Raw genomic sequence first — 25,560 nt, forward strand, 5'->3', positions numbered from 1 at the left:
GATTGAAACACGTCAATATTATTGTTGATGCATTTGCGAATCTATGCCATTTTCAGTTTTGTGAGAAAGTTCGGATTCATTCTTTGCCTAGTAGGGTTCACATCCCTCACGCGTAAGATTTGAAAGATCTAAGCCTTCCTTTTGAAGAGGGTACGGACATGGCCAAATCATGCAAAAATCGCCCTAGCCCCTCACAGGGACATATCTATCCGGATGAAGGATAGTCTGGATAGATTTTCAGTTCCGGCTCTAAACTCCGATCGCGTAGTACAAACACAATCACCAGACCAGAAGATAAAAGATATAAACATAATCCTCGGTCCTTACCACAAGAGATGAAACAAATTATCGAATATTAACTTCCCGTAAGAATCTCAACTACTCGAATATCCATCAAAACAAGCAGCAGGATTAAGCATGAAGATGACTGCTGCTGCTGCTGCTGTCAGAATTTATAAAAGGTTCCTTTTGAAAGTACCAGTTACTAATACTATCAGCCTAGTATGAATTAATCTGAGGATGAATGCTGTATATCCGTATTCACACCTTACCGAAAAATGAAGTCGGGCTATGAGGCTCGATTACTTGTTGAAGCTAAGCCGTGCGATTAGCCCCAAGATTCTGCGACATCCTTACCATGTTAACCATAGTAGGTGTCTCATAGCCAACGGCGCTGCTGCGTGAGTTTCCACCTTCATTCATGGTCATAATCTGGGTTGTCATGTCACCCCTAGTTGTGGCTCTCTGCCATGAATGTGAGCTTAACCCTGAAAGAACATAAGCACGCCCGGTCTGCGTGTATGATTCCATACTAGCCATTCTATCCCTGATTTCTCGAAGCTCAGCTTCCAGACAATTACAGAGACCATCCCCAGCTTGTGCTGCAGGTGATGTTAAGATGGTTGCAATTCGTTGTGCCAAAATAGCCTGTGCACCTTCTAGATTTCCCATTTCAGCCATTACTTGTGCCTCTGCAATACCTTCAGCTACCAGAATTCTATTCCTCTGACGGTCAACCTCCAAACACACTGCCTCATCTGCAGGGGACCAAATCTCGGGTCTTAATATCTCTACTCTCTCACCTTGCACATGGGTTGACTCATTTGACCCTAGATCCTTGTACACGCATGACACATCTAACAGTGATGTCTTCCTTATGCCTTCCCTGTTTCCAGTTGCTGATGATGTTGGAACTAAAAGGTACACCAGAAACTGTTTCTCCTCTTCTGCATACATATTTCCAACATCAACAGCACCTTGTTGACACTCGTCAGAAATCTCACTCACATGACTCCCTGATGGTATTGATACAATCTGCACCCCGTGCGATGCTGACCTAACTGTGAGTCGAAGTTCCTGAGCCACAACACTGAGAAGACCACCAATGCACATGGCAAAGGCATCTTGTATCATAGCAACTGACTCAATGAAGGAAAAGGTGCCACTGGATGAATCAGATATAGCATGCATAGTAGTGGCATCATGGTCAGTGCCAAACCCAAATGTGTGGATGGGAACATTGCTACAATGTACCGAAGCTGGCAATTGGTTCAAGAACTCAGAGACCCGGTTTGGACTTGAAGTATTCTGTGAGTCATAGTTGCAATTGTCTCTTCCATCAGATAAGAGGATGATGCTAGAAACTGGATTCCTTGCCCGGCGTTCTTCAAGGACCTGAACTCCTTTCTTGAGTCCTCCAACAATGTCGGTTCCGCCATTTGCTCTAAGAGACTCGACTGCTAGAAAGGCGCTTTCACGACCATCAACAGTCATTCTTCGGAGAGGAAAGACCCTTTTAGCAGTAGTTGAGAATGAAACTATGGCAAGCCGGTCATAAGGCCCCAAGTTTTGTATGACAAATCTGACAGCGCGCTTGAGAAGGGCAATTTTTGTGCCAAACATGCTGCCACTTACATCCAGAACTGTTACAAGGTCAATGGGGGTACGGCCATGGCTGTTCGCACCTCCTTGAAGGGGTGGTGCTCGAACGCTGACAAGAACAGGAAATGTTGGGCGAGATTCTGCAAAAGGGATAGCAGAGTACTCTGTATAAGCCCTGATTGCAACATTTTGGGGGCCAGAGAATCGACTAGGTGAGGTGGACGGGAGAGGCTCATCATCTGAGAAGCTTAGTGGCTCTGGATGGACCTGGGGCAGCAATGGGAGGTGAGACTGGTAACGATGGTTAAAACCATTATGGATGTGGCCCAAGTGGTTTTGTTGAGTATTTGCAACGTTGATGGGAGCTTGGAAAGGCACATCATTCCACTTGGAACGGCAGATGGGGCAGCAAATATTTCCATGTTTGACATTGTTGGCAATGCAAACGAAGTGGAAAGAGTGGGAGCACTCAGCAGTGAAGATGGCTTGGCCTTGCCCTGCTCTCAGGTTACTCAGGCAAATGGCGCAATTTTTCTGTGCACGAAAGAATTATAACAACTGTCAGTCATGAGATGAGCACACCAATACATTTACCTTTCAACAATTGTCTAAAAAATAACACAAACAGAGAAGGCTGCGATCAACCAAATTGAACGAACAGAATTTTCGCCACATGCATAGCCTGTCATAGTGTTACAATGTTAAGCACTGAAAGCAATTGTGCTCAACTCGAGTCATTCAAGACCAAGAGTCAGAATAAACACAGTACAAACAAATCTTAGCAATTATCCGAATTCGGAAACTAGAAATTCATAACCAAAATTGTTGTAAAATTATCCACAAAATGAGATACGTTGTCATCTCCTTGACTACCGAAAGATGATATGACATAATAATTGCTAGGGCGTGCAAAATAAAGCTTTGACTTTTCGGCTTTCTGGACCTCAAAGTCATTGACTTTTAACAAGAAAATCATTGAAGATTTCCACCAAGACCCGTCAAAACTATGTTGGGAACTATTAGGGAAACTTTAAATGTGTGAAATATGTAAAAAGAAAGATTTCATCTTTGTCAAAAAATACGGCCAAATTAAAAACTAGTTAGCTCAAAAGAACAATTCACATTCTACTTTTATTTAAGGGGACTCTGTTATGATCCCACATCGACTATATTTATGGGGGTGTAGGGGTTCTTAAGTCCTTGGGATCCTCCCACCTATTGGACTAGTCTTTTGGGTTGGGCTCTTCCTTGGGCTTGAGAACCTAACATTGGTATCAGAGCCTAGGTGAAAGCCACCAGAGTAAGGGCCACCATGGGCGTCAGCTTCCAAACGGTGGTATAATGTTATGATCCCACGTCGACTACACTTATGGAGGTGTAGGGGTTCTTAAGTATTTGGGTCCTCCCACCTAATGGACTAGTCTTTTGGATTGGACTCTTTCCTTGGCTTGAGAACCTAACAGACTCTCACAAAAGGATTATTCATGAACTTTTTACCACCGTTAAACGAGAATTCTCGTCACAAGATTTTGAGAGTCCCCCTTAGCATTTCTTTTTATTTACTAGATTAGTCAAAATAGAATAAATTAATAAAAACAAAAACAAAACGGTCTGTTTCTGTAAATTTATGGGCAGCTGAAATAAATAAATACAGATTTAATTAATTGAAAACCCACCGGATAGAGACTTAACGAGCAACGTTTTGCACACCTAAACAGAGAGAAACGTAATTTTCTAATTACTCCAACAAAATTAAACAGAAAGAAACGTGGTCAAAGGCCCTACTCCAAATCCCCAAACTGCCACCGAAGAAACCCACAAAGCGAAACCCACCACCCGTAAATACACCAAAACAATAGGGGTATTTTGGTCAATTGGCGAACCAACTTAATTAGTCAGAAAACGATGGCCGGTTTGTTTGGGAAAAATAACAGCTGGCGCGGCAATTTAACACTCAACTCACTCGCTCCCTCGCCGGAAAGCTCGTGGTCAAAATCTCGCCGGCGACAAAACAACTAGACACGAGATATTGACAGAGGACTGAGATCCCGGGCGGACTTTCTCGGGAACCAAACAGGCCGCAGAACGGCGACTAGGGATGATTAACTAACTAATTAATTAATAATTGCAGGCTGATCGGAAAATTAATTCGATAAGAAGATTGAATTGAAGGAATGGATAATGTGTAGATGAGAGTAGTAATTACTGACCTTGGAGATGCGAGAGCTGAAGCTGCGGGAAAGCTTGGAGGAGATGGAGGAGGAGGAGGTGCGAGACGACGGAGAGGGGCGGAGGGTGGCGGAGGAGGTTAAGGCGGGAGGAGGAGGACGAGGCGGCCGAGACGCCGACGCCGACGAGGTGGACGACGAATCGGAGGAGCGGAATGAGAGCTTGTGCGTAAGTGACTTCTTCAGCTTCCGCCACGTAGCAGCGGCCATTGTTGTAGTGAATGAGAGGAATCTTCACCAAGAGAGAGAGAGGGTGAGAAAAACGAAGCGAAACAGAAAAGCTGAGGTGAGTTATGGCATGGTGGATGGTGGGAGGGGTGGGTGTGTACTGGTCGTATTTTTTACGAGGAGAGAGAAAGGTGTGTACTTTTTAGAGAGAGAAAGAGAGAGGGGGAGTGGGTCAAAGGAAATCAGGGGACGAATCAGCAAAAATCGGAAAGATTTGATTTTTGGTTTTTGGGCTAGCAATGGGCACGTATCACCTTAATCGGTTTTTTTTACGGTTTATTATATTGAAACCACACGTATTATTGAATACATTTTATATACTTAATACATTGTATATTTGTTTTTTTTAATTAAAACCTATCTTAATACATCTTATTTATTTTCCTATAATATCCTCACACTTCACAATCTTGCTATATACCTTATATTTTCTATCAGCAGTTTTTTTTTTTTTTTTACTGCTTTTATAATATGCAATCGTGCAGAAAATTAATCATGCTAAGGTATTGATTCTTGCTGTTTCTGTTCAATTTTTTTACAGAATCTAATGCAATTAAAAGTGTTCAATATGCGTTCCTCCATTGCTGTTTCTTTTCAAAGTTTTACAGAATCTTATGAAATTGAAAGTGCTCAATATGCGTTCCTCCCAAAACCCAACTGAAGCTCCAAATCTTTCTGTAAGTAAAAAACTTGGGCATATAAATCTTTTTGACCGCAAAAGTTTGGTTGCAGTTTCTTCGTATTTTCAATATCTTTACAAGCTTACTTTTCTTAAACTTGGAGGATGCGCGAGTCTCAGGTATCTTCTGAAGGAAGGCAGATTGTCTGCCCTTTTGTTGACGTGACTTAAACGTGATTACACAAATAGGAGGAAATGAGAATGACACGGTAACATGAGGGCAGACAATTTGCCTCCCTTCCGAAGATGCCAAGCAATATTGAATTCTTAAGTCTACGTGGCGGTGGTATAAAGGAGTTGCCTCCATCAGTTTGGTGTCACCAAAAAATTTCTTCTTTGGATAATGGAGATTGCAAAGACCTTAAGAAACTTCCAAACAGCAATTGTAAGCTGAAGGTCTCCGGTTATTTTAGTATAGATTACTGCTCATCTCTTGACGAGTTTTCTGAGCTTTCCAGGAATATAAGTGTATTAGATTTGACATGGACATCGATAGAAGTATTGTCCATATCAATGGAGCGTCTCATTAGTCTCACTGCAATTAAACGAATGGTTGCAAAAGAATCAATACTGTGATATCACTGCCAATATTTTGGCGACTGAAATCACTAAAACAATGAAAATACGAAGCCTTACCTCATGTAAAGTTTTCGAAACGTTGATTTCATGTTTCGTTCATCAAGAATAATTTTTCCAATTAACGTATTTGTAGTTTCATTAATTCTACAATGGAGGATGAGAGTGGTTTTATGAGTTGAAGAAGATAAATAAACTTGGGATATACATGTGAAAAGTAATTTGAATTTTTATTTTTTATAAAACCTTATAAGGTCGAAATTGTCATTACATATTAGATATGTAAGTCATTTAATATTAAATTTTAATGAATGGTGTATTCAACATATTGTGGGGTGCTAATAAAAAAAAGCCTTATCATAATGTTACTCTTCTTTGGAGTAATTCCACAAAGGCAAGTTTCTCAATTTCCACAAAGGCAAATTTCTCAATTTCATGTTACTCTTCTTTGGGTTATCAAGCTGATGTGGCAAAAGGGTCATACGAGAAATTTTTAGTTGTGACGGGAGCACAGATGATACACCACGTGTTTTTATGCAAGTGGTGGAAAATTTTAATTTTTAAGTTATTAACCTTTTAACACACATAACTCACCATTTATATAAGGACACGTCATGTATCACCTCGTGTGACGGTCACGCTGAAAAATCTCTCAGGGTCATACATAAGGCATGCATATGACAAAAGACCAATATATATTGAGTGTTTATAGAAGGAAAATGAACGGACGACGCACGTTACCATTTGGAATTCCTGTTGCAGGAGGCTTTCTTTTCTTTATTATCGACCTATGCATGTAGTTTTAAAGCGTTTTGGGTTTTTTACGTTTATGCATTTCCTTTTCTTCTGCCAACTTGCCGCGTAGAGAACTTTGTAGCCCTCTATATAAATGGTTTTTCTGCTACCATTTTTGGCACACCAGAAGAAAGCAAAAGCTACAATACTGTCCCTTCCTTTTACACTATTTCACTGACATATATACCAGTATAAGAAATCAAAAGAGAGATACATCACTCTCATTTCATAGTGTCATGCCGCTAGGCGAAGTGGTTGACTGCCGGACCCTAGATGGCGAGAGTTCATTAGCCAAAAGCATCACTAGCTTGCGCTCTAACCCGTGTAGCATGGGACACATAGAAACCCGTGTTTCAATTTCTAGTAAAGTTTCTCTCTCATTTATTTATTCATAACATTGAGTACTATTTTACATTTTCTTATCAAGTTTAAAGTACATTAAGACCTGAACGTCACGAACATCTAAAAGAACATCCCGAAGAAAATCTTGTGGTACTATATAATACATCATATCATGTATTGGGAAGCTCATTGATCTTAATTATCGTATACTCATTAATCAATATGGTTTTTGGCCTATAAAGTTACCCGGGGGGTCATAGATACAAACCATGAATGTATCTCCACCCCTACATGTAACTTTGGAGCAACCAATCTTCAAGCTCCGCCTCCAAACCATCTGAGTATAATGCCAGCAATCTTTGTTCTGAGCACAGGAATTCGTCCTATAAGTATAGTAACTTCTCTCTTGCGCCCATGCTGCAACTGCGTCACCCGGCTTCCAATCTCGACCGCTGCCCCAGAAGAGGTTCTCGCCAAATTTGCTGTTCGAATGAACCAAGGAGCAGTCTTCTTGCCTCTGGTGCGCCCACCACGAAGCGTATTTCTCCAGTTTTCGGCTCCATTTGAGAGGGCGGAGACCGAGCCTTGATCTCTGAGTGTTGTGAGGGATCAAAAATTGTTGAACGGTGTTGTTGGGAGTGGGGGACCGTAATTCATGAGGCTTAGAAAGAGATGGCCAAAACAGTGTGGAAATGAGGAGGTAGGTCCCAACATACCACCTGAAAATAATTTCATAGTTCTATGAGAGAGAGAGAGAGAGAGAGAGAGAGAGAGTTGGGTGCTTATGTAGTATGTAGATCAAGACATGAGCATCTCCAAAGGAGGTAGGGTTATATATAGATGGTTTTTTTTATTGCTAATTATTTTAGATAATAATTGTCAAAAATATAAGCAAAAACAACAAATTCAAAGAAAGTATACAACTTGTATTTGCTTCGAACAGAAGTTTATATTTAACAAAATTTTACACAACTTATTTGTTACACCTAAAATACGAATAGAATGTTAATATTAGAATTAACCTCATATCATGTCAAGACTCAAGATACTAAAAAATAATTTGTTGGCGAGACGTTAAGATTACTAATTGGACAGATAAAAACCTGTTTAATTAACACATTAATTATTATTAATCTTGGTGTTAGATTTTTGTTTTGTTATTTGGCATGTTGACTGAGAACGAATCGTTTCACATGTTCTTGTGGTTTTTCCCTCTCGTGGTGATGAATGATGGGAGGAATCCCTCCACGTGCTTGTACTAACACATGCATCAAAGAATTGTGAAGGATGAAGAACCGAAATTTTGAGTGCTAATTCTATTTTATATTAGTATGGGTCCAATGGATTTATTTTTGTACATATTTTAATTACAATTTGCATAGCAATTAGCAACTAATCATGCATTCCTCAACAAATAATATTTATTTTAAACGACTGCACTGGGCATCTCTGTCTTTTCACACAATTGTATTAAACCTTTGACTTTATTTGACCAGCACATGAGTTCATGTGGGGCAGAGAGAGGCACACCCTCATCAGCACATTAGTCCATCACTGATGACATGGCTAGCCAGAGAGATTTTTCAATGTGCCTAGAATATAAAGTGGTATATCATGTATACGAGTAATGAGATACTCATGTTAAAAAATTAAAAACATAAAAAATAAAAGTTCTATATATTAGTGTATGACAGTGCAATATTTTAAAAATAAGGTATGAGATTGCAATTGAATTAAAACCTAAAGAGATAAAATGTAATTTATCTTTTTTTATTTCATCACAAATTACGTGGGCTAGTAGTCAATCGCATAAACTAATTGGGTTCTTGTATGAAACCACTCATTGGGCTAGGAACTTTTCAACTTCTATAACTCTTGGGCTAACATAATTTTTTAGTGGCCACTTATTTTCTGGGCCCAGTGGGGTCGCACACCTCGCACAGCCCATGGGCCAGCTCTGTATGAGCCGCCGGCGTATAGCGCAGAGCAAGAGGTGACGGTTTTTCGTGGCTTCTCCAGAAACGTGGGCAAGTCCTTCATGGACAATTACTTTGGTTGTGGAACTGATTTTTCTGTTGTGCTTCTAGTATTATATATCAATTTTCTTTTTTCTTCAACTTTTCTATTCAATCATGCTAATATTTTATTTTTTTCGGTAACATAGAAGAAGAAATAAAATAAAAAAAACAAACACTAATTAAGAATAACTAATCTGGCTCTAGCGACTCCAGAACAATCATCCAAAAGAGTTTGAACTAAATAAAGAGAAGGCTCTGCAAACTCTTGAAAATCCATATCGTTGATTTTTCTGTTGTGCTTCTAGTATTACATATCAATTTTCATTTTTCTTCAACTTTTCGATTCAATCATGCTAATATTTTATTTTTTTTCGGTAACATAGAAGAAGAAAAAAAAAAACAAACACTAATTAAGAATAATTAATCTGACTCTAGCGACTCCAGAACAATCATCTAAAAGAGTTTGAACTAAATAAAGAGGAGGCTCTGCAAACTCTTGAAAATCCATAATTCATCATACCATATGCTTAGTAAAACTCAAGTTTACAACAAATATACATATACATGGCTCAGAATTCTCACCAAAACAAATATGAAATAATAAAAACAAAAAAGCACACACAATTTGTTGAGTTTAAACATTGGCAGAGTTGTCATGCTTGAAAGGATGTGGTGGAGGAGAGGAAGGGAGAGAGTTAGTAGCTCCTGGCGGAGGAGCAGGCATCCCGTAAACCTGAGCCGTGGCGATCGCGTCCTTTCGCCCTCTCGCTCTCCCGAAGAAGTAGCACCCGAAACCCAGGAGTATGGTGAACAAAATAAAAGGCAGAGAGATCACCACCACCATGCCCATGTCTCCCTTTCTTGCTCTGGTTGCTGCTGCTACTTTCACTTCTCCAAAGCTTTCCTCCTTCGTTTGAGTTTTGAATTCTGATGAGACTGAGAGGGAGTATATATAATTAGTAGTTTGTAGAGTGAAGTATGATGATCTGGAGGTTTCTGATTCTGTCCAGAAGAGCAACGTGAGTGACAGGAATTAAAAATGTGGGACTAGAAAACGGTAGGCTTGTAACGTTCGAATTTCTAACGGTCACTTTTTTTGGGGACAATAGAAACGAATAGAACGCGGGGCCTGAATTTGTTGCCTCAAGTGATCTGGTGGGGTTCAACTACCAATATGCTTCCAAAAGATAAAGAAAAAAGGAGCATTATCTTTGGTGTACGCTTATTATACACCTATTTGTTTGTTATGTGTTTCATCTCCTAATCATACTTAACTTCTTTATCAAATAAATTTTCAACCTTTGAGAATGTGTTGGTTACTTCCATGTGTTTCAGGTTTGATGTACAAATTGGTTTGTATGATGTATAATCTCCATGGATGAGATTATTCTGACGTGTGAGAGAGATAGAGAGAGAGACGAGCGGCCACCAGAGCGAGGTGACACGCCAATGGAGTGAGGTGACTGGTTGTCGGGTGTGGGTTGGGGCCACAAGTTTGCTGTCCCCATTTTTGTGTCTCCATTGTGTCTCTTTGTTAATTTTTTTGACACTTGTCCTATTACTTAACTATGTTAACTCTTTTTTTTATATTTAAAAATTAAAATTAAAAACTCAAAAATACAATGAAATACGTTAGCGTATTCTTAATCAGAGTCAATCTCCTTCTCGATTCTCATCTCTCAAACCCTATTTGAGCGAGGAAGACTATTATGACAATGGTAAAGAAGTAGACTTCATGAAATTCGTACAGTTGATAATTTTGATGAGCCAAAAACAAAGAAAGGGATTGGAAAAAAAATTTCATACAAAAATGTGAGATATCACATAGCCACAAACTCTTCTAGAAACACCCCTCGTTTGTTCGGAGCATACACTCTCCTGAAACGCAAAAAGATTGAAAATTCTACAAATATTAAGCATGCATATGCATGGATGAATTGGATTAACAAGTTTATGAGACTATTAAGGGTTGGTTCGTACTCATAGTAGATACGCTTAATATTGTACTAAGCGTGTATTGATTTATTGAAGGGAAGTGTTATTGGTACTTCAAAAATCTTATTCTACATTCCTCATAAGTGTATTTTTCTTTCCAAATATAGAAAGTTTGAAATGTAAAATAAGATTTTTGAAGTGCCAATAACAATTCCCTTATTGAATATGTGATTTTATTATTGTGATTTCAGAATTTATCTTGCATCAGTACAAGTCATGATTAGATAAGTCTTTGACGAGTAACATCCCATATATATTATTTGAATATTATACAATATATATTAATCCGTTTTATGAAGTATTTTTCTACAATTCTAGATAATCATAGCATTTTCAACTTAATTAAATATCAAAGGAATTTTTTTTTTTAACAAACGATATTATTTATACTAAGATTTACTCTTTGGAGTAAAACTCAAATTTTAGGTTTTAAACTTACCTTAACTTACTCCAACCCTTATAGGGCAAATATGACTTTTAATCCAAAACTCATGACCCACTATATATGTGTACTTTTTTTAGTTTCATATTTATAAATTCACTGAATTCAATTACTAAGATCTAATATGATCAAATTCAATGGTTAAAAAAAAAAAAAAAATCAATGGTCCAAATTTAAATCCAACGGCTAAAGTAATTAGAAAAATTATTTTAAGTGTTTCATATTCTTTCATAGTGTTTCACGAGTTTTATAGTGTCGGTTTGTAAGATCCCACATCAACCAACAGAGAGGAGGTGATGTGCCTTATATGTACATACTCCCCTCCCTATAGCACGAGGTTTTTTGGGAACTCATTGGCTTTGAATCCCATAAGAACTCCTAAGTTAAGTGAGTTTGGGCGAGAGCAGTCCTAGGATGGGTGACCCCACTGGGAAGTTCTCATGCCGAAACCCAAAAACAAAACCGTGAGGGAATGGTAAGCCCAGAGAGCGGACAATATTGTGCTACGGCAGAATCGAGTCTGGGATGTGACAATTTGGTATCAGGGCCATTCTGCCGTTCGGTGCGGATGTGCCAGCGAGGACGACGGGTTCCCCTTAAGTGGGGTGAATTGTAAGATCACACTTCGACCAACGGAGAATGGGTGATGTACCTTATATGTACATGCTCCCTTTCCTATAGCACGAGGTTTTTTGGGAACTCACTGGCTCTGGATCCCATAAGAATTCCGAAGTTAAGTGAGTTTGGGCTAGAGCAATCCAGGATGGGTGACCTTACTGGGAAGTTATCGTGCCGAAACCCAAAAACAAAACCGTGAGGGAAGGGTAAGCCCAGAATGGGACAATATCGTGCTACAGGCAGAGTTGAGTCTGGGATGTGACACAACTTAAAGATTTTTCAATACTTATCAGAATCTAAATATTTTTAAAATATTCATAAAATTAAATTATGATAGTCTACATAATATTTATTTTATTTTATTTTTTAAAGTTACTTTAAGAAAAAAATTATCATAAATTCATTCTTTAATACTCTCGGCCTAAAAATTTAATCCAGAAGGGTTGGAGGAGAAAAGTTGGGTTGGAGATCGTCTAAGAAGGGCTGGGTTGAGCCTCATAATGGGCTAGTAATAATATGGTTCAAATTCTCCTTTGCGAGAATCAAACTTGAGACCTTTCACTTAGAAGTGAAGAAGAATATCACCAGGCCGTAGTACTAAGTGACGACTATACCAAGGGATTGACTAATGGATTAACACTCTTGATCAGCTGGCAAATTACTGTAATTATGAAGAGAGATTTTTCTAACCATCACGGGGTGGCTCAGTGGTTGAGCACGAATTCTAAATTCGTATTTCACACAGTACATTCCGAATTCAATTCCTAAGTAATGAAGACTGAATTGACTATATGAATATAGACTGCCGTTGCAAAGTCACCAACTGATCATTTCGAAAATGAAAATAAAGAAAGAGACTTTTCTCATTGTAGCGAATGAACCAAAAATTAAGGAAAGGGATCCTCTTAGGATCCCTTCCACCTGAGCCAACTAAGCAAAAAATTCGAATCCTTGAAATTTGATCTAACGGCTAAAAATAGGAGGCCCTATTAAAAGTTATAATAACTTTAACTGTTTGATCAAATTTCAAGAGTTTGAATTTTGTGCTTGGTTGGCTCAGGTGAAAAGGATCCGGTTCCAATAATTAACTTCAAGTTAGTTATTGAATAGATGTGGCATATACTAAGGACGTCATGGTACCAATATTTCAAACTAACGACGTTTGCTATGATGAAAAAGTTAAGGTAAAGTACAAAAAACTACCTCAATTATTGGTGTCATGACACTTTCATACCTTATCTTTTAAAATTGACAATGTCATACCTCATCTTTAGAATTTGGTCCAATGTTATATCTTCCGTTACTTGGTCGTTTACTTTTCAGTTAAATGCTAACATGACTTGATTCGGGACCCACTTTCTATTAAAAAATCATTAAAATATTATTAAAAACTAAAAAAAAATTATTTAATATTTTTAAAATATTAAAATAATAATAAAAAGTAAAAAAAAAAAAAAAAACCCTCAGTTTGTCCCTCCCCCTCCCCCATCTTCATCTTCTTCCCCCCACCTGCAAACCCCCAAAAAAAATAAAAAAAATAAAAAATTCCAATTTGTCTTCCCTCGCACCCACCCTTAGTTTGTCTTCCCCCTCCCCACCCCTTCTTCTCCCTCCTGCAACCCAGGAAAAAAAAACACCCAGATCCCGTCGACAGGAAGATGGGTGCGCAGAGAAGGTGGAGGATGAGTATGGAAGAGGATGTGGAGAATGGATGAGAGTGGTGGATTTGGGGTTGGCAGGGGGTTGGGTTGGAGGGGGGGTGGGTGGGGACGAAATGGGTTCACTTTGGATTTGTTTTTGTTTTTTTTTTTTTCTTCTCCTTCTTCTTTTTTTGGGTTGCAGAGGGGTGCACAAACTGGGTTGGGTTGGGTTGAGTTTTTTTTTTTTTTTTCCTTCTTTTTCTTCTTCTTCCTCCTTATTCTTCTTTCTGGGTTGCAGGGTTTTTTTTTGTTTTTTTTTTTGTTTTGTTTGGGGGGGGTTGATGGGTTTTCAATTTTTTTTTTCCTCCTTCTCCTTTTTTTCCTCTTCTTCTTCTTCTTCCGCAGGGGGGTTGATGGGTTTTCAAATTTTTTTTTTCTTCCTCTTCTTCTTCTTCACCGCCCCCGCGGGGGGGGGGGGGGTGGATGGGTTTTCAAAATTTTTTTTTTTTTCTTCCTCCTTTTTGTCCTCTTCTTTGTCTTCTTCTTCCTCCTTCTCCTTCTTCTTCTTCCGCAAGGGGGTTGATGGGTTTTAAATTTTTTTTTATTTTTTGGTTGAAGATTAAGAAGCGAAGAAGATGAAGATGGGAAGAGAGAGGGGGAACGGACGAACAGAGGGATTTTTTTTATTATTATTTTTTACTTTTCTTTATTATTTTTAAAAATATTAAATAATTTTTTTTTAGTTTTTAATAATTTTTTAATAGAAAATAGGTTCCGAATCAAGTCACGTCAGCATTTAACTGAAAAGTAAACGGCCAAGTAACAAAAGGTATAACATTGCATCAAATTCTAAATATAAGATATGACATTGTCAATTTTAAAAAATGATGTATGAAAGTATCGTGATACCAATAGTTAAGGTAATTTTTTGTACATTATCTAAAAAGTTAAGTTGAGTTGAATGATGGATCCACTTCGAATACGTGGCGACTATTAAATTGAAGGGACTAATTTAAATATTCATAAGCTGGGGATGTGCCGTGCAATTTTCCATTGTGACTATTACTATTTATCAGCCAAATTCCCAAACCCTCCTCTCCCACATGTCACCTGTATCTTCTCACTCACATTTCCGTCTGCGACGACAGACTCAGAGAACGGACGCAGCTGACAGCCCTCCTCAAGGTTCACACCTCTTTCTCTTATTAACGAAGACCTATTTTTTTCTCTGTCTTTCTTTGATTCAGCTTCATATCAGAATATCCCTGATTTAAATTTTGCGTCTGTTTCTGAAAGGCTTGTTCATTTCCCAACCATGAATTGGGTTTTGTTTTTATTTAATAATTCGTGAATAAATCTGGGATTTTGAATAAACTGCTCTTGAATTTGGGTGGGTGTTCTTGTTCTCAGAAAAATATTTGGGAAATTTTGTTATTGGGTTTTGGTTTCCGGGTTTGATCTGTTTGTATGCAAGATCTCGTTTTTTTTTATCTTTCTCCATGGATGGTAATTTTTGTTGGGATTGAGGCCAAAAAAATCATTTTGCAGATTAAAATTGCGAAAGAAAAACACTCATAGGCCTCAAATCAGCAACAGAAGTTCGAGCTGAAGGCAATCGCTGAAATGAAGAAAGAAGGAACCGAGGAAACGAGTATGGAGATGGTGAAGTTGTTTTTGGAGAAAAAAGGTGAAATGGCAGTCGCCATGGATACTCTGCCGGACAAGTTCTTCGAGCCCTTCATCATGAAAGGCGTCAAAGTCGACCTCCTTGAACCCGGACGCATTGTTTGCTCCTTCAAGGTACCCCCGCGTCTGCTGAACGGGGGCAATTTCATGCACGGTGGAGCCACAGCAACCCTTGTGGATTTGGTGGGATCAGCTGCACTCCTCTCCTCTGGGGCTCTCAACTTTGGAGTTTCGGTGGAGATCAATGTATCCTACTTGGATTCGGCTTATCCTGGCGAGGAAGTTGAGATCGAGTCCAGGACGTTACGTGTTGGAAAAAGTGTTGGTGTTGTGAGTGTTGAGCTCAGGAAGAAGAAGACTGGGAAGATTATTGCGCAGGGCCGTCATACCAAGTACCTTGCTGTTCCTAGCAAACTGTGAACAGCTTGGAATTTGAACGAGACATTATTCAGTCAGAATTATGTAAAAGATTTCTCGACGTCGAATAATTTTTTCTGTAGTGAATTGTAATGCAAGCAATGATCAATTGAATCTCTCTCAGATTGATACAAATGGTTAAGAATAATTTTTTAGATCGGAAAAAGATCCAATCTTCAAATTGTGTTCCTCAGACTGATACAATCGTTAAAAACCAGTCGATGCTTCTCAAAAGATTCTCAAAAACAGAACAGATTATCGGTTAACCTTTCGATCATAACACGATAAAACAAAATCACGAATATGTTAACCAAATTCAAGAAAACAGCTTTTACTAATTGAGTCATAGTTCGTCAAAATCGTATCCATCATCGTTATTGTATCCCTCCTCGTAATTGCATTCTTCATCATAATTGTACCTGCTATATTCGTCGCTTGCAACATATGTATCATCTTCATAGCCTTTTCCGGCTTCAACCTCTTTACTGTATGTATTTTCACGTTCGAGCTCCTCATCACGACTGCCTTCAAAACTATTCCTCCTCTGATTCGACAGCTGCTCATCACCACGACTGCCACAATTAGACTCCGTGCCTCCTTCAAATCCAGGTCCCTGAAAAACAGACGGAGAAAAGGGTCAGATTCAACAAATTCGGGACACATTGAAAAGTTCTGAAACCTACTAGGATGGAACTACATTGCAAAATCAGTATAGATGGCCAAGAAACTATTCACCATATAATGAGATAAAAAATTTCCTACTTCCTAAAGTCTTCCATTAGCTGCCTGATTTTCAGATACCATTGTCAAGCCTTAATCACCATCTTCTAAAGATCACGGTTTTACGCATTTAAGTTTTATCCTGCCATAGTTTGTACAACTCTGATGGACCTTTACCCACTAAACAGAAATTTTGGCGTCTGCCCACTGACCGCATAAACATACTAATATTTGACCTTTCAAAAAATTAACGAATTAACGAGCAACTAGACCTTAAATATTTGACCCTTCAAAAAAACTAGACCTTAAATGTTTGATATAAGCATAATAAAAGGAATTGCACAGCCATGAGTAAGGCAAGAATGATTCTAAAATAAGCCAGCGAAAAAGATACTTACAAGGTCTTCATTTAATTTCTTCAAAGCATCGAAGTCGATTTTTGAACTCAGCCTCTGCAAGAAAAAAAATGCCACGTTAGTAATTGTTGAATAATACAAGTATATGACTTAAAAATAGCCCATCCAGTGTAACCACCAGTTAATTCACTTACCTCTTTATTCATCCCAGTAGAAACTTTGGCGGCTTTTTCTTGAGGTGCAGCTTTCTTGGCTTTTCTGGCTCGTTTTCTACTCTTTCCCTACCAAATTTTACCGTTGTATGTACAAAATTAGAAATCAATGATGAAGACTCAACGCTGGTAGTAAAACAAAGACAGATAACAAAAGAACAAAACTAAAAAATAAATCAAATGCGAATAAGATTAAAAAAAAGTTTAAACCATTTAACCAGTATCCAAATACTACTTTGGAAGCAGGAGCGACTCCAATAACAGTTCATAATTTAGGCAAGAACGACAAAGAATGGCAAATAAACTGAATGAATCTTCCAAAGCATAATCTTTAGAGTACAAAGCACAAATGACAGTCTAGAATATACGAAGATAAACTCAGGGGAAGTAAAGATTTGGATGAACCACACAGCTAGCCATGTGACGTGATTTAATGAATCGATCCAAGGTTTAGTTAGAAGGTCCTACTTTAAAAGGCATAACTTTACTGCAAAGAAATGCATAAAAAAAAGTGCAAGCAAGACACCAGTCCTAAGACATGTACACTATCATTCTAACACAACAGATTACGAAAACTGAAATTGGCATTTGGTGGGCTTTTCAGATTCAGAACTGGCTGTTTTATGTGTTTAGGGTCTTAAAAGAAATATAGTTTGTAGATTAGCCATAGTTTCAAAGATTAGGACTGAAAAACAGGTTAATTGTCTGGAAGACCAAGGATTGTTGCAAATTTTAGTTATCAGCATGCTTTTCGAATTTGGGGACTAAAAGTTAGAGAAACCAGAAAGAAAAGAGAGATCAAAGATTAGGGTTTTTGAATCAAGCATGAAAAGAGAGACTATAGAAGTACAAAGAGAGAGAATTGAGAACTTCCAAAAAATCACTGAGCTAAAGAGTAAAGGAAGAATGAAGAGGCAAAGAGTGGAAGGGAGAAAACCAGAAACCCCTACAAAGAAAATGTATACTACTACGGTCATGATCAAATGCAAAATCCCATGGATCGTTCACTCTGAACAGTCGTGACCAACAAAAACATAGACGAAAAATAAGAACAAAACCTTCGAAAAACAGAAACTATGAAATTCCCTAACATTGCAACAAATCCTTGTGAAAACAATTGTGTCAAAACTTATAAACTTGCAAAGGCATTACCTGATCGTAGTCCTTGTTGAGTACTTCCCAAATGATTCTTTTAAACCGCGCCGCCTCCTTGCTGTTAAGATACCCAGCAACCTAAAAACCAGAAGCATGAGTTCTTCCATATCGAAATTCACAAACGCAAAAACAGAAGCAACAATCAAATACGAACCTAAATCGCTATACCGACTACCGAGTAGGGTATGATGGAAGTGTTCTCTGATGGGCAAGTGGGTGTAACTTTCAGGATCTCTGCTTTTGTCTTTCATTACATTTTTCCCCTTAATTATCAGACATGAAAAATGTGTTCGATTGTCATGAACCAAGAACGAATCTTTTCACAATAACAACGAAAGACAATTGCAACAACATCGACATGCAAACTAAATTATTATTATCATCGAAATTTTTGAACGCCTACCCTTCAATTCATCAGATTATGGAACACGGGCAGACACAATTCAACGAAAACAATTCAGAAATTTGAAAAGAAGAATAAGAAAGCATCAAAGCAATGCATGCATTATCTGCATACCTCGGAGTCGTCGATATCAGAGAGGCTTTCTGAGACATGGCCATCCGCTGTTGACATCGCCGCTTGCCGCCTTCTTCTGCAAGCTCTCGGTTCTTTTGAACTTTATGTAAATTTAGGTCTTGGGTTTTCCTGTTTTCGTGGAACTAGTATTTATATCGACAGTAATGTCGGCGACCAAACGTAAACTTGTTCGAGTCTCCGAACGCACCGACCTAGTTCGGCTTCCTTGTTCGAATTGGATGTAATGAATACGGATCCTCGCCGGATCCGTTTTGTAAGGATTTGAGCATCCGTAAATCGTGTCTGTTGATCGTATATTGTGCGGTCAAAAATTATTTTAAATATTTTTATTTAAAATTAAACACAATCAGTACTTGATAAAAATTAATTGTATGATATACGATGAACGGATACAATTTACAGATTTCCAGGATCTCCACCAAAATGATCCGAGAGAATTCTCATCGAATGCTCGAGCCCCATGTTTTTTTTTTTCAAAGCAAAGATTCGAATTTCATTTTTCTTATTTTTTATTTTGATGGATAAGGTAATCACACATTAAAAGCCCAAAATCCAAAGGGCCACTACAAGTAGGAGGCCCAAAATAATAAGGCAAACTACCATTCTTACGTAATGTATTCAACTAAAGACTACATAAAGGAGAAAAGTTCGAATCTGGGACGTAGTGTGTCGAAGAGGAAGACTTTCTCCACAAGGGTAGAGTAGCTTAGTTTAAAGAGAATAATGAGGCAAACTTTTTATTTGCTACCTTAACTATTATCCAACTTTAAATTTGTTACCTGAAAAACAATATCAAACCCGAAATAATGATTGTAATTTATTTCAGTTTGCCCACACCATCAATTCAATCAAAATCTTCACCAAATAAAAATTTTCATTTACAATGAATCATGTACACCGCACATGCCTCTCATATAAGGTTGTTTCAGTCCTTTCACGATCAAGATTGACATGGACGACATTTTCCTCCTTTTGCCTCTAAACATGAGCTTCCCCTTCCTAAAAACTTAGGGTCCTCCAAATCATTTCAATTGTTGCCTAAAAAACTTAGGGGGTCCTCCAAATCATTTCAATTGTTGCCTAATTTTAGGGTGGAAAGCTCATATTTGAATTCAAAAGGAGTAAGTATTACGAAAATTAGACCTGAATCGTGAAAGGAACGAAACGCTCTATAACAAATATACTTATAATTTTGAGTTTGTTTTTGTTTTTGTTCTTGAGGTAAAAAATTGAAATTTAGATAAAAGTTAAGGTAGCAAATAAAAAATTTGCTTTAACTTCACTATTTTGTTTATACTGCTCAATTATTGACCGAAAAAAGGCCTTAAATTTAAATATCTGAAAATTAAATTAAGAATGTGTGGAGGGAATTCAGATCTGACATGCTATTCCCCTGCCACTACCAAAAGCCAAATCTAAAGTACAATTACAAATAATTAATTAAATATTTATTATACAAATTGACTCCAGTAGAATCAAAACATACAAACTATAGATAAATCCAATTTCCTTGCCTTCATCCCATACTAATATACACATTGCAAACACCCTTCTCATAAAATTTAATTACACTGATTAACTAGCAAATAAACATACAACAAAAATCAAAATCAACTTAGCAGCAGCTCAGCTCAGACTCAGACACTTAATCTCATACATCAAGAGCGGCTACAAATGCTTAACATATATTACGTACATAACTTGAGCACTAATTAGCACGAAGATGACATAGATAGGGTTGTGGCGGATGATGTTCTGCTCGGCGATGATGAAGAAGTCTGCTTCAACGCCACGGTTGGCAGAATGCAAGTTTTTCTCCTCTCTTGTTCCTTAATCAGCTCCCCGGAAAACATTTCTAGCTTCTCAACATTTGTGCTCTGCACCATTTTTTTACCTTGGAATAGTACGGACTCCACATTTTTTTGTGACAACATTTCATCTGTCAAGGCCAGCATGTCTATCTTGTTCTTATTTTTGTCGTTGGGGTTTTCGGGGCCTCCATACATTTTCGATATGATTCCGTTGGCTTGCACGCGAACATAATTGGTTGCTCTGGATTGTCCAAATGCCATCGAAACGGCTTGATCAACCTTTAATTTAGAAAAAAAAGAACAAAATGATTAGTTGGGTTACCTAATCATAAAGAAAATTAAATTAATTGAGCACCAAATATGCTTTAAGATTTATTTTGTACAAAATATTTTAATTTTTAACCACCAAAATAAAAATATTGCATAAAGAGCCAAGAGAGCCTCTTTGTTTATTTTAGCTAATAAAAAAATTATTAATAATTAAGTGGCCCCTTTATCATGGCAGTGTGTTTGGTACACAAGGTAAAACATCACATGTCATTATACAATTAAGAAATTTTTTGTTTTCAAATGTCTTGTAATTGTACGGTGACATGAGGTGTTTCACTACGATGATGCATCCACTGTTCACATTAGAAAACCAAAAAATTACTTTCACATAAATTTTAACAATGCAAATAAAAAGTAAAAAGGATCATAATTCTTACCAAATCTGAAGCTCCTTCACCGGCGATCCTCAAACAGCCAGAAGGCGACAAATTTCCAAACTGGGACTCTCCATTTCCAAGCGATACCACTAACAGATCTTCAACATCGTTACAGAAAGGAAACTCCTGCTTATTATTCAGCACGTGCGTAATAGCCGCAGCCGTCGGATTGTTCATTGCGATCCCTCCATCAACGGCCATGAGCTTCGTTCTGCAATCCACCGACCTCACCTCAACGGCAGGTTGAGACGACGTGGCAGCGCACACGTCCATCATCTTAAAATCGTAGCTGTCCATCTCCACCGCGTCCGCCCGCGAAAACAAGAAGGGCGCGCGGGAGGACATGTCGTAGCATGGGATCAGCACCGACTTCAGCGTGTCCCTGAGAGTCAACTGATCCCCGAAAGTCTTCCGAAAGAGCTTCTCCCTCTCCTTCTCCGCCTTCGCCGGCCGGAAAACCCGCTGGAAAATCCCCCCTGGCGACGACTTGAAGATCTTGCGGCGGTTCTGGAGGAGGAAGTCGAGGGCTTCTTTGGCGGTGAACATGGGTCGGGTCGACCCGTCTTTCAATCCCCGGGTGAAGAGGAGGGCAGCGAGAATGCCTCCGGCACCCGACCCTGAAACGACGTCGAAGAAGTCGGAGATGGCGGCGCTAGGATCGCCGGACTTGAGGCGGAGAGAGGACTCGAGGTGGGAGAGCGCGTTGGCGGCGAGGATGCCATCGGTGGCTCCGGCAGCGTCGATGGCGAGGATTCGGACTTTTCCGGTGACTTGTTTGCTAGAATGCATGTGGTGGAGAGGAGTCGATAGATCGGCGGGGTTGGGGTCGGAGACATTGTGAGGTTTTGTGCTTGGTGGGTTTCCGAAGAGGAAGTTGTTCTCGAGAATCGAGAAGATTTCGTAGGAGAGCTTGTCGACGTCGAGCGAGTTTGTGTCAATGTTGAGCATGGGAGCCGCCATTTTTGTAGATTTAATGCAAAAGAAGACCAACGTACGTGCTGAAAATATAGGTAAGGATTTTAGCTTATAGATTCTTAGCTAAGTACTGGCTAGAAGTGCTTTTAGAAGATTAAGAAATTGACTTGTGTTGTGGATGATGATGATGAAGATGGGTAGGGAGTAGGAGGGTTTATATAGGTGGTGGGATTTGAAGAGGTACGTGCGGGAAGTTTGTGGATGTGTGGGAGTGATATTTTTAATATTGGGTCGAATGTTATTTGTGACCCTCTTGGAACATTCTTAGGTACATAGCTGCGTACCATACGACCAAGTGAGCTTTTTTTAATTCATAAAAAAAAATGCAGCTGTAGAATGTTGGAGGAGGGTGCTACGAAACCGCCGTATGATCTCTAAAAAATTTGTATTGATCATTAGGAGGGGAGAAAATATTTTTTTAGAGGAGCTTTTGGCGTTTTTGAATGGTAACTATTCTCAACATTGATTCAAAGGAGGACCGGTACCGATTGACTCTAAAGAAGAGATTGTATGCCAAGATAGATGCATAAAAAAGAAGTTTAGCCTACAGCAAACACCTAAATCTCGCTCCATACTACACGAAAAATAAATTAGCCCACTCCTGTATAAATTCCTAGCCAATGGGTTGATCCTTGGCTCATCATTGGTGTTAGTTATGAAATAGAAAGTGTTATTTTGCGGTAAAATCTTTAGTTTTACTTCATTTTATATTTTATATAGCATTCCAGCCGTAGAGTTTAATTGACTTGGAGTGCAATTTAAAAGTTTGAATATTAATATTGAGGAGTGAGGGCTAGAGGATAAATTATTGATCCCATAAATAATCTTATCGTGATGCCTTGTACCAAAATGTCCGTGGTACCTTGCTATCTTACCTCTCTGGCAGATAGAACATGGAATTGGAAGGGATCGATGGGTAGTACTTGAGGGATACAAACTCAGTTACATCCAAATAAGAAATTAATGCTTTATTGGAACTTCAACTTCATCTCCTTTCTTTCGCACTGTCTCCTTTACTTATGGAAGTACTAGCCAGTACTACTTCTAAGCGCCATGTTTCTTTCAAATTTCAATCTTCTACTGTCATCATGTTCAAAATTTCAAATATACCTTTTAGGGTTTCAAGTTTAGTGTTTAGGGTTTCTTTTCACTCTGTGTATAGATATATTCAATGGAGTTTCACATTCGGACGTTTTACGTGTCTCTGATGTAAGGATCATCATCATTGTTATGTAATTAAAACGTAAAAAAGACTGTTTATACTTTAGATTATGAAACGTTCCTATTTGAATTTACTGATCATCCATCGTATGTAGTAAACAAACATCAAATTCATGACTCCCTAAAGCATTTTCCCTTGAATAGATTACATAATACTGCTGAATGCAAATGAAAATATATTTGTTTTCGGCTGGAGACAGATCGATCCAAAGTGAACTTTTAATATGTGAATGTGATCGTCTCCTATAGGATCTAAACTGCCCAATTGTCATATATAGATAGACAGCCATATCAAGTTGAGCCCCTCCTCTGAAGAGAGCGACTAATCAAATACTACGTACATTACTCTCTCTCTCTCTCTCTCTCTCTCTCTCCCACTAGAGTAGAGTAGTACTATCTGGCTCTTCAGTCTTCTGATGGTTGATAAGCCATGTTAACTGAAAATCCTTGTAGGTCCTAATAACACGTGGGTGTTCGTATGATTCTTTAATTTCTTTTTATTTCTTCACCGGCTTCGATCTCCATGTACGGAGGAACCGACATTTTTCTGCCAGATATCTCACATATCTCTCATGCATCTTTACTACAACTTTTGTTTTAAGATGCATGCATGATATACATGTTAATGCTATTTTGTCATACTAAGTTTGAATTTACATACGGTTTCACTTATCATGAATAAACATTCTAATTTACGCTGTAATACTTATTTTGAAAATTTTGTAAATGTCACATCCCCGTCCGGAGCATATCACTTTTCGGGCCCGCTCCACCACCGTAGCATGATATTGTTCGTTTTGGGTCCCAACCACGTCATCACGATTTTGTTTTTGGGAACTCACACGAGAACTTCCTGATGGGTCACCCATCCTGGGAATGCTCTCTCACGCTCCTCGCTTAACTTCGGAGTTCCCATGGAACCCGAAGCCAATGAGCTCCCAAAAGGCCTCGTGCTAGGTAGGGATGAGAATATACATATAAGGATCACTCCCCTGGGCGATGTGGGATGTCACAATCCACCCCCTTTAGGGGCCCGACTGTCCTTATCGGCACACACGCGACCAAGGTTAGGCTCTGATACCAAATTGTCACATCCTGGCCCGGGGTGGATCACTTCTCGGCCCCGACTCCTCTGTAGCACGATATTGTCCGCTTTGGGCCCCAACCACGCCCTCACGGTTTTGTTTTTGGGGAACGCACACGAGAACTTCCCGATGGATCACCCATCCTGGGAATGCTCTCGCGCACTACTCGCTTAACTTCGGAGTTCCCATGGAACCCGAAGCCAGTGAACTCCCAAAAGGCCTCGTGCTAGGTAGGGATGGGAATATACATATAAGGATCACTCCCCTGGGCGATGTGGGATGTCACAATCCACCCCCCTTAGGGGCCCAACATCCTCGTCGGCACACACACGACCAGGGTTATGCTCTGATACCAATTGTCACATCCCGGCCCGGGGCAGATCACTTCCAGGGCCCGACTCCACCGTAACACGATATTGTCCGCTTTGGGCCCCAACCACGCCCTTACGGTTTTGTTTTTGGGAACTCACACGAGAACTTCCCGATGGGTCACCCATCCTGGGAATGCTCTCGCGCGCTACTCGCTTAACTTCGGAGTTCCCATAGAACCCGAAGCCAGTGAGCTCCCAAAAGGCCTCGTTCTAGGTAGGGATGGGAATATACATATAAGGATCACTCCTTTGGGTGATGTGGGATGTCATAATCCACCCCCCTTAGGGGCTTGACATCCTCGTCGGCACACATGCGACCAGGGTTAGGCTTTGATACCAAATTATCACATCCCCGCCCGGGGCGGATCATTTCCCGGGCCCACTCCATCACCGTAGCACGATATTGTCCACTTTGGGCCCCAACCACGCCCTCATGGTTTTGTTTTTGGGAACTCACACGAGAACTTCCCGATAGGTAACCCATCCTAGGAATGCTCTCGCGTGCTACTCGCTTAACTTCGGAGTTCCCATAGAACCCGAAACCAGTGAGCTCCCAAAAGGCCTCGTGCTAGGTAGGGATGAGAATATACATACAAGGATCACTCCTCTGGGCAATATAGGATGTCACAGTAAATGTGACTTTATTACTTCATTACAAATGACAACATATCCACATACTAATAACAGTAAGGGGTAGTTTGATGAACTCTCAAAGAAAGTTTGCTCTTGTTCATTATACAATTTAGTGATTAAATTCTATGATAGAAAACTTCATTCTAATCCTTGGCAAAGATGACTTTTAGACTAAAACCATGAGTAAGATCAAAATATAATTTTAGCACCTTGATACATTAATAACCTTAT

General features: G+C 39.1%; 5 protein-coding genes across 5 annotated transcripts; 1 reads left to right on the forward strand and 4 right to left on the reverse strand.

The window, feature by feature from the left end:
• Positions 1 to 290: 290 nt before the first annotated feature.
• LOC103945109 (E3 ubiquitin-protein ligase WAV3) lies at positions 291 to 4,327 on the reverse strand. The gene is made up of 2 exons (XM_009355631.3): positions 4,092 to 4,327; positions 291 to 2,415 (listed from the first exon to the last, which is right to left on the reverse strand). Exons 1-2 carry the CDS (start codon positions 4,317 to 4,319, stop codon positions 595 to 597), a joined length of 2,049 nt encoding a protein of 682 aa, XP_009353906.2. The 5' UTR covers positions 4,320 to 4,327; the 3' UTR covers positions 291 to 594.
• A 2,619-nt stretch (positions 4,328 to 6,946) lies between these two features.
• Positions 6,947 to 9,597, reverse strand: LOC103945108 (pathogenesis-related protein PR-1). Its single transcript, XM_048574219.1, has 2 exons — positions 9,407 to 9,597; positions 6,947 to 7,448 (listed from the first exon to the last, which is right to left on the reverse strand). Exons 1-2 carry the CDS (start codon positions 9,595 to 9,597, stop codon positions 6,947 to 6,949), a joined length of 693 nt encoding a protein of 230 aa, XP_048430176.1.
• Positions 9,598 to 14,465: 4,868 nt separating this feature from the next.
• On the forward strand, positions 14,466 to 15,680 carry LOC103945104 (acyl-coenzyme A thioesterase 13). Its single transcript, XM_009355627.3, has 2 exons — positions 14,466 to 14,627; positions 14,991 to 15,680. Exon 2 carries the CDS (start codon positions 15,066 to 15,068, stop codon positions 15,546 to 15,548), a length of 483 nt encoding a protein of 160 aa, XP_009353902.2. The 5' UTR covers positions 14,466 to 14,627; positions 14,991 to 15,065; the 3' UTR covers positions 15,549 to 15,680.
• On the reverse strand, positions 15,648 to 18,748 carry LOC103945105. The gene is made up of 5 exons (XM_009355628.3): positions 18,506 to 18,748; positions 17,986 to 18,066; positions 16,816 to 16,902; positions 16,664 to 16,717; positions 15,648 to 16,158 (listed from the first exon to the last, which is right to left on the reverse strand). The coding sequence occupies exons 1-5, from the start codon at positions 18,560 to 18,562 to the stop codon at positions 15,889 to 15,891; spliced, it is 549 nt and encodes a 182-aa protein (XP_009353903.2). The 5' UTR covers positions 18,563 to 18,748; the 3' UTR covers positions 15,648 to 15,888.
• Positions 18,749 to 19,959: 1,211 nt separating this feature from the next.
• On the reverse strand, positions 19,960 to 22,501 carry LOC103945106 (patatin-like protein 6). Its single transcript, XM_009355629.3, has 2 exons — positions 21,045 to 22,501; positions 19,960 to 20,616 (listed from the first exon to the last, which is right to left on the reverse strand). Exons 1-2 carry the CDS (start codon positions 22,002 to 22,004, stop codon positions 20,239 to 20,241), a joined length of 1,338 nt encoding a protein of 445 aa, XP_009353904.1. The 5' UTR covers positions 22,005 to 22,501; the 3' UTR covers positions 19,960 to 20,238.
• Positions 22,502 to 25,560: the final 3,059 nt, after the last annotated feature.

Source organism: the organism of the source record quoted next, unplaced genomic scaffold, assembly GCF_019419815.1.
Source record: "Pyrus x bretschneideri cultivar Hongxiangsu unplaced genomic scaffold, Pyrus_bretschneideri_v1 Contig7, whole genome shotgun sequence".
In the NCBI taxonomy this organism is placed as follows: Eukaryota; Viridiplantae; Streptophyta; class Magnoliopsida; order Rosales; family Rosaceae; genus Pyrus; species Pyrus x bretschneideri.

Coding starts and splice junctions, on each gene's coding strand:
- LOC103945108 (XM_048574219.1), bottom strand. CDS start 9,597: ATGGGCATGGTGGTGGTGATCTCTCTGCCTTTTATTTTGTTCACCATA. Junction 7,449..9,406: donor CCTCCACCACATCCTTTCAA/GCATGACAACTC, acceptor AATTATTTTCAG/GTGGTATGTTGGGACCTACC.
- LOC103945106 (XM_009355629.3), bottom strand. CDS start 22,004: ATGGCGGCTCCCATGCTCAACATTGACACAAACTCGCTCGACGTCGAC. Junction 20,617..21,044: donor GTGAAGGAGCTTCAGATTTG/GTAAGAATTATG, acceptor TCTAAATTAAAG/GTTGATCAAGCCGTTTCGAT.
- LOC103945105 (XM_009355628.3), bottom strand. CDS start 18,562: ATGTCAACAGCGGATGGCCATGTCTCAGAAAGCCTCTCTGATATCGAC. Junction 16,718..16,815: donor CTACTGGGATGAATAAAGAG/GTAAGTGAATTA, acceptor TTTTTCTTGCAG/AGGCTGAGTTCAAAAATCGA. Junction 16,159..16,663: donor AGAAATTAAATGAAGACCTT/GTAAGTATCTTT, acceptor TCTGTTTTTCAG/GGACCTGGATTTGAAGGAGG.
- LOC103945109 (XM_009355631.3), bottom strand. CDS start 4,319: ATGGCCGCTGCTACGTGGCGGAAGCTGAAGAAGTCACTTACGCACAAG. Junction 2,416..4,091: donor TCAGCTCTCGCATCTCCAAG/GTCAGTAATTAC, acceptor TTTCGTGCACAG/AAAAATTGCGCCATTTGCCT.
- LOC103945104 (XM_009355627.3), top strand. CDS start 15,066: ATGAAGAAAGAAGGAACCGAGGAAACGAGTATGGAGATGGTGAAGTTG.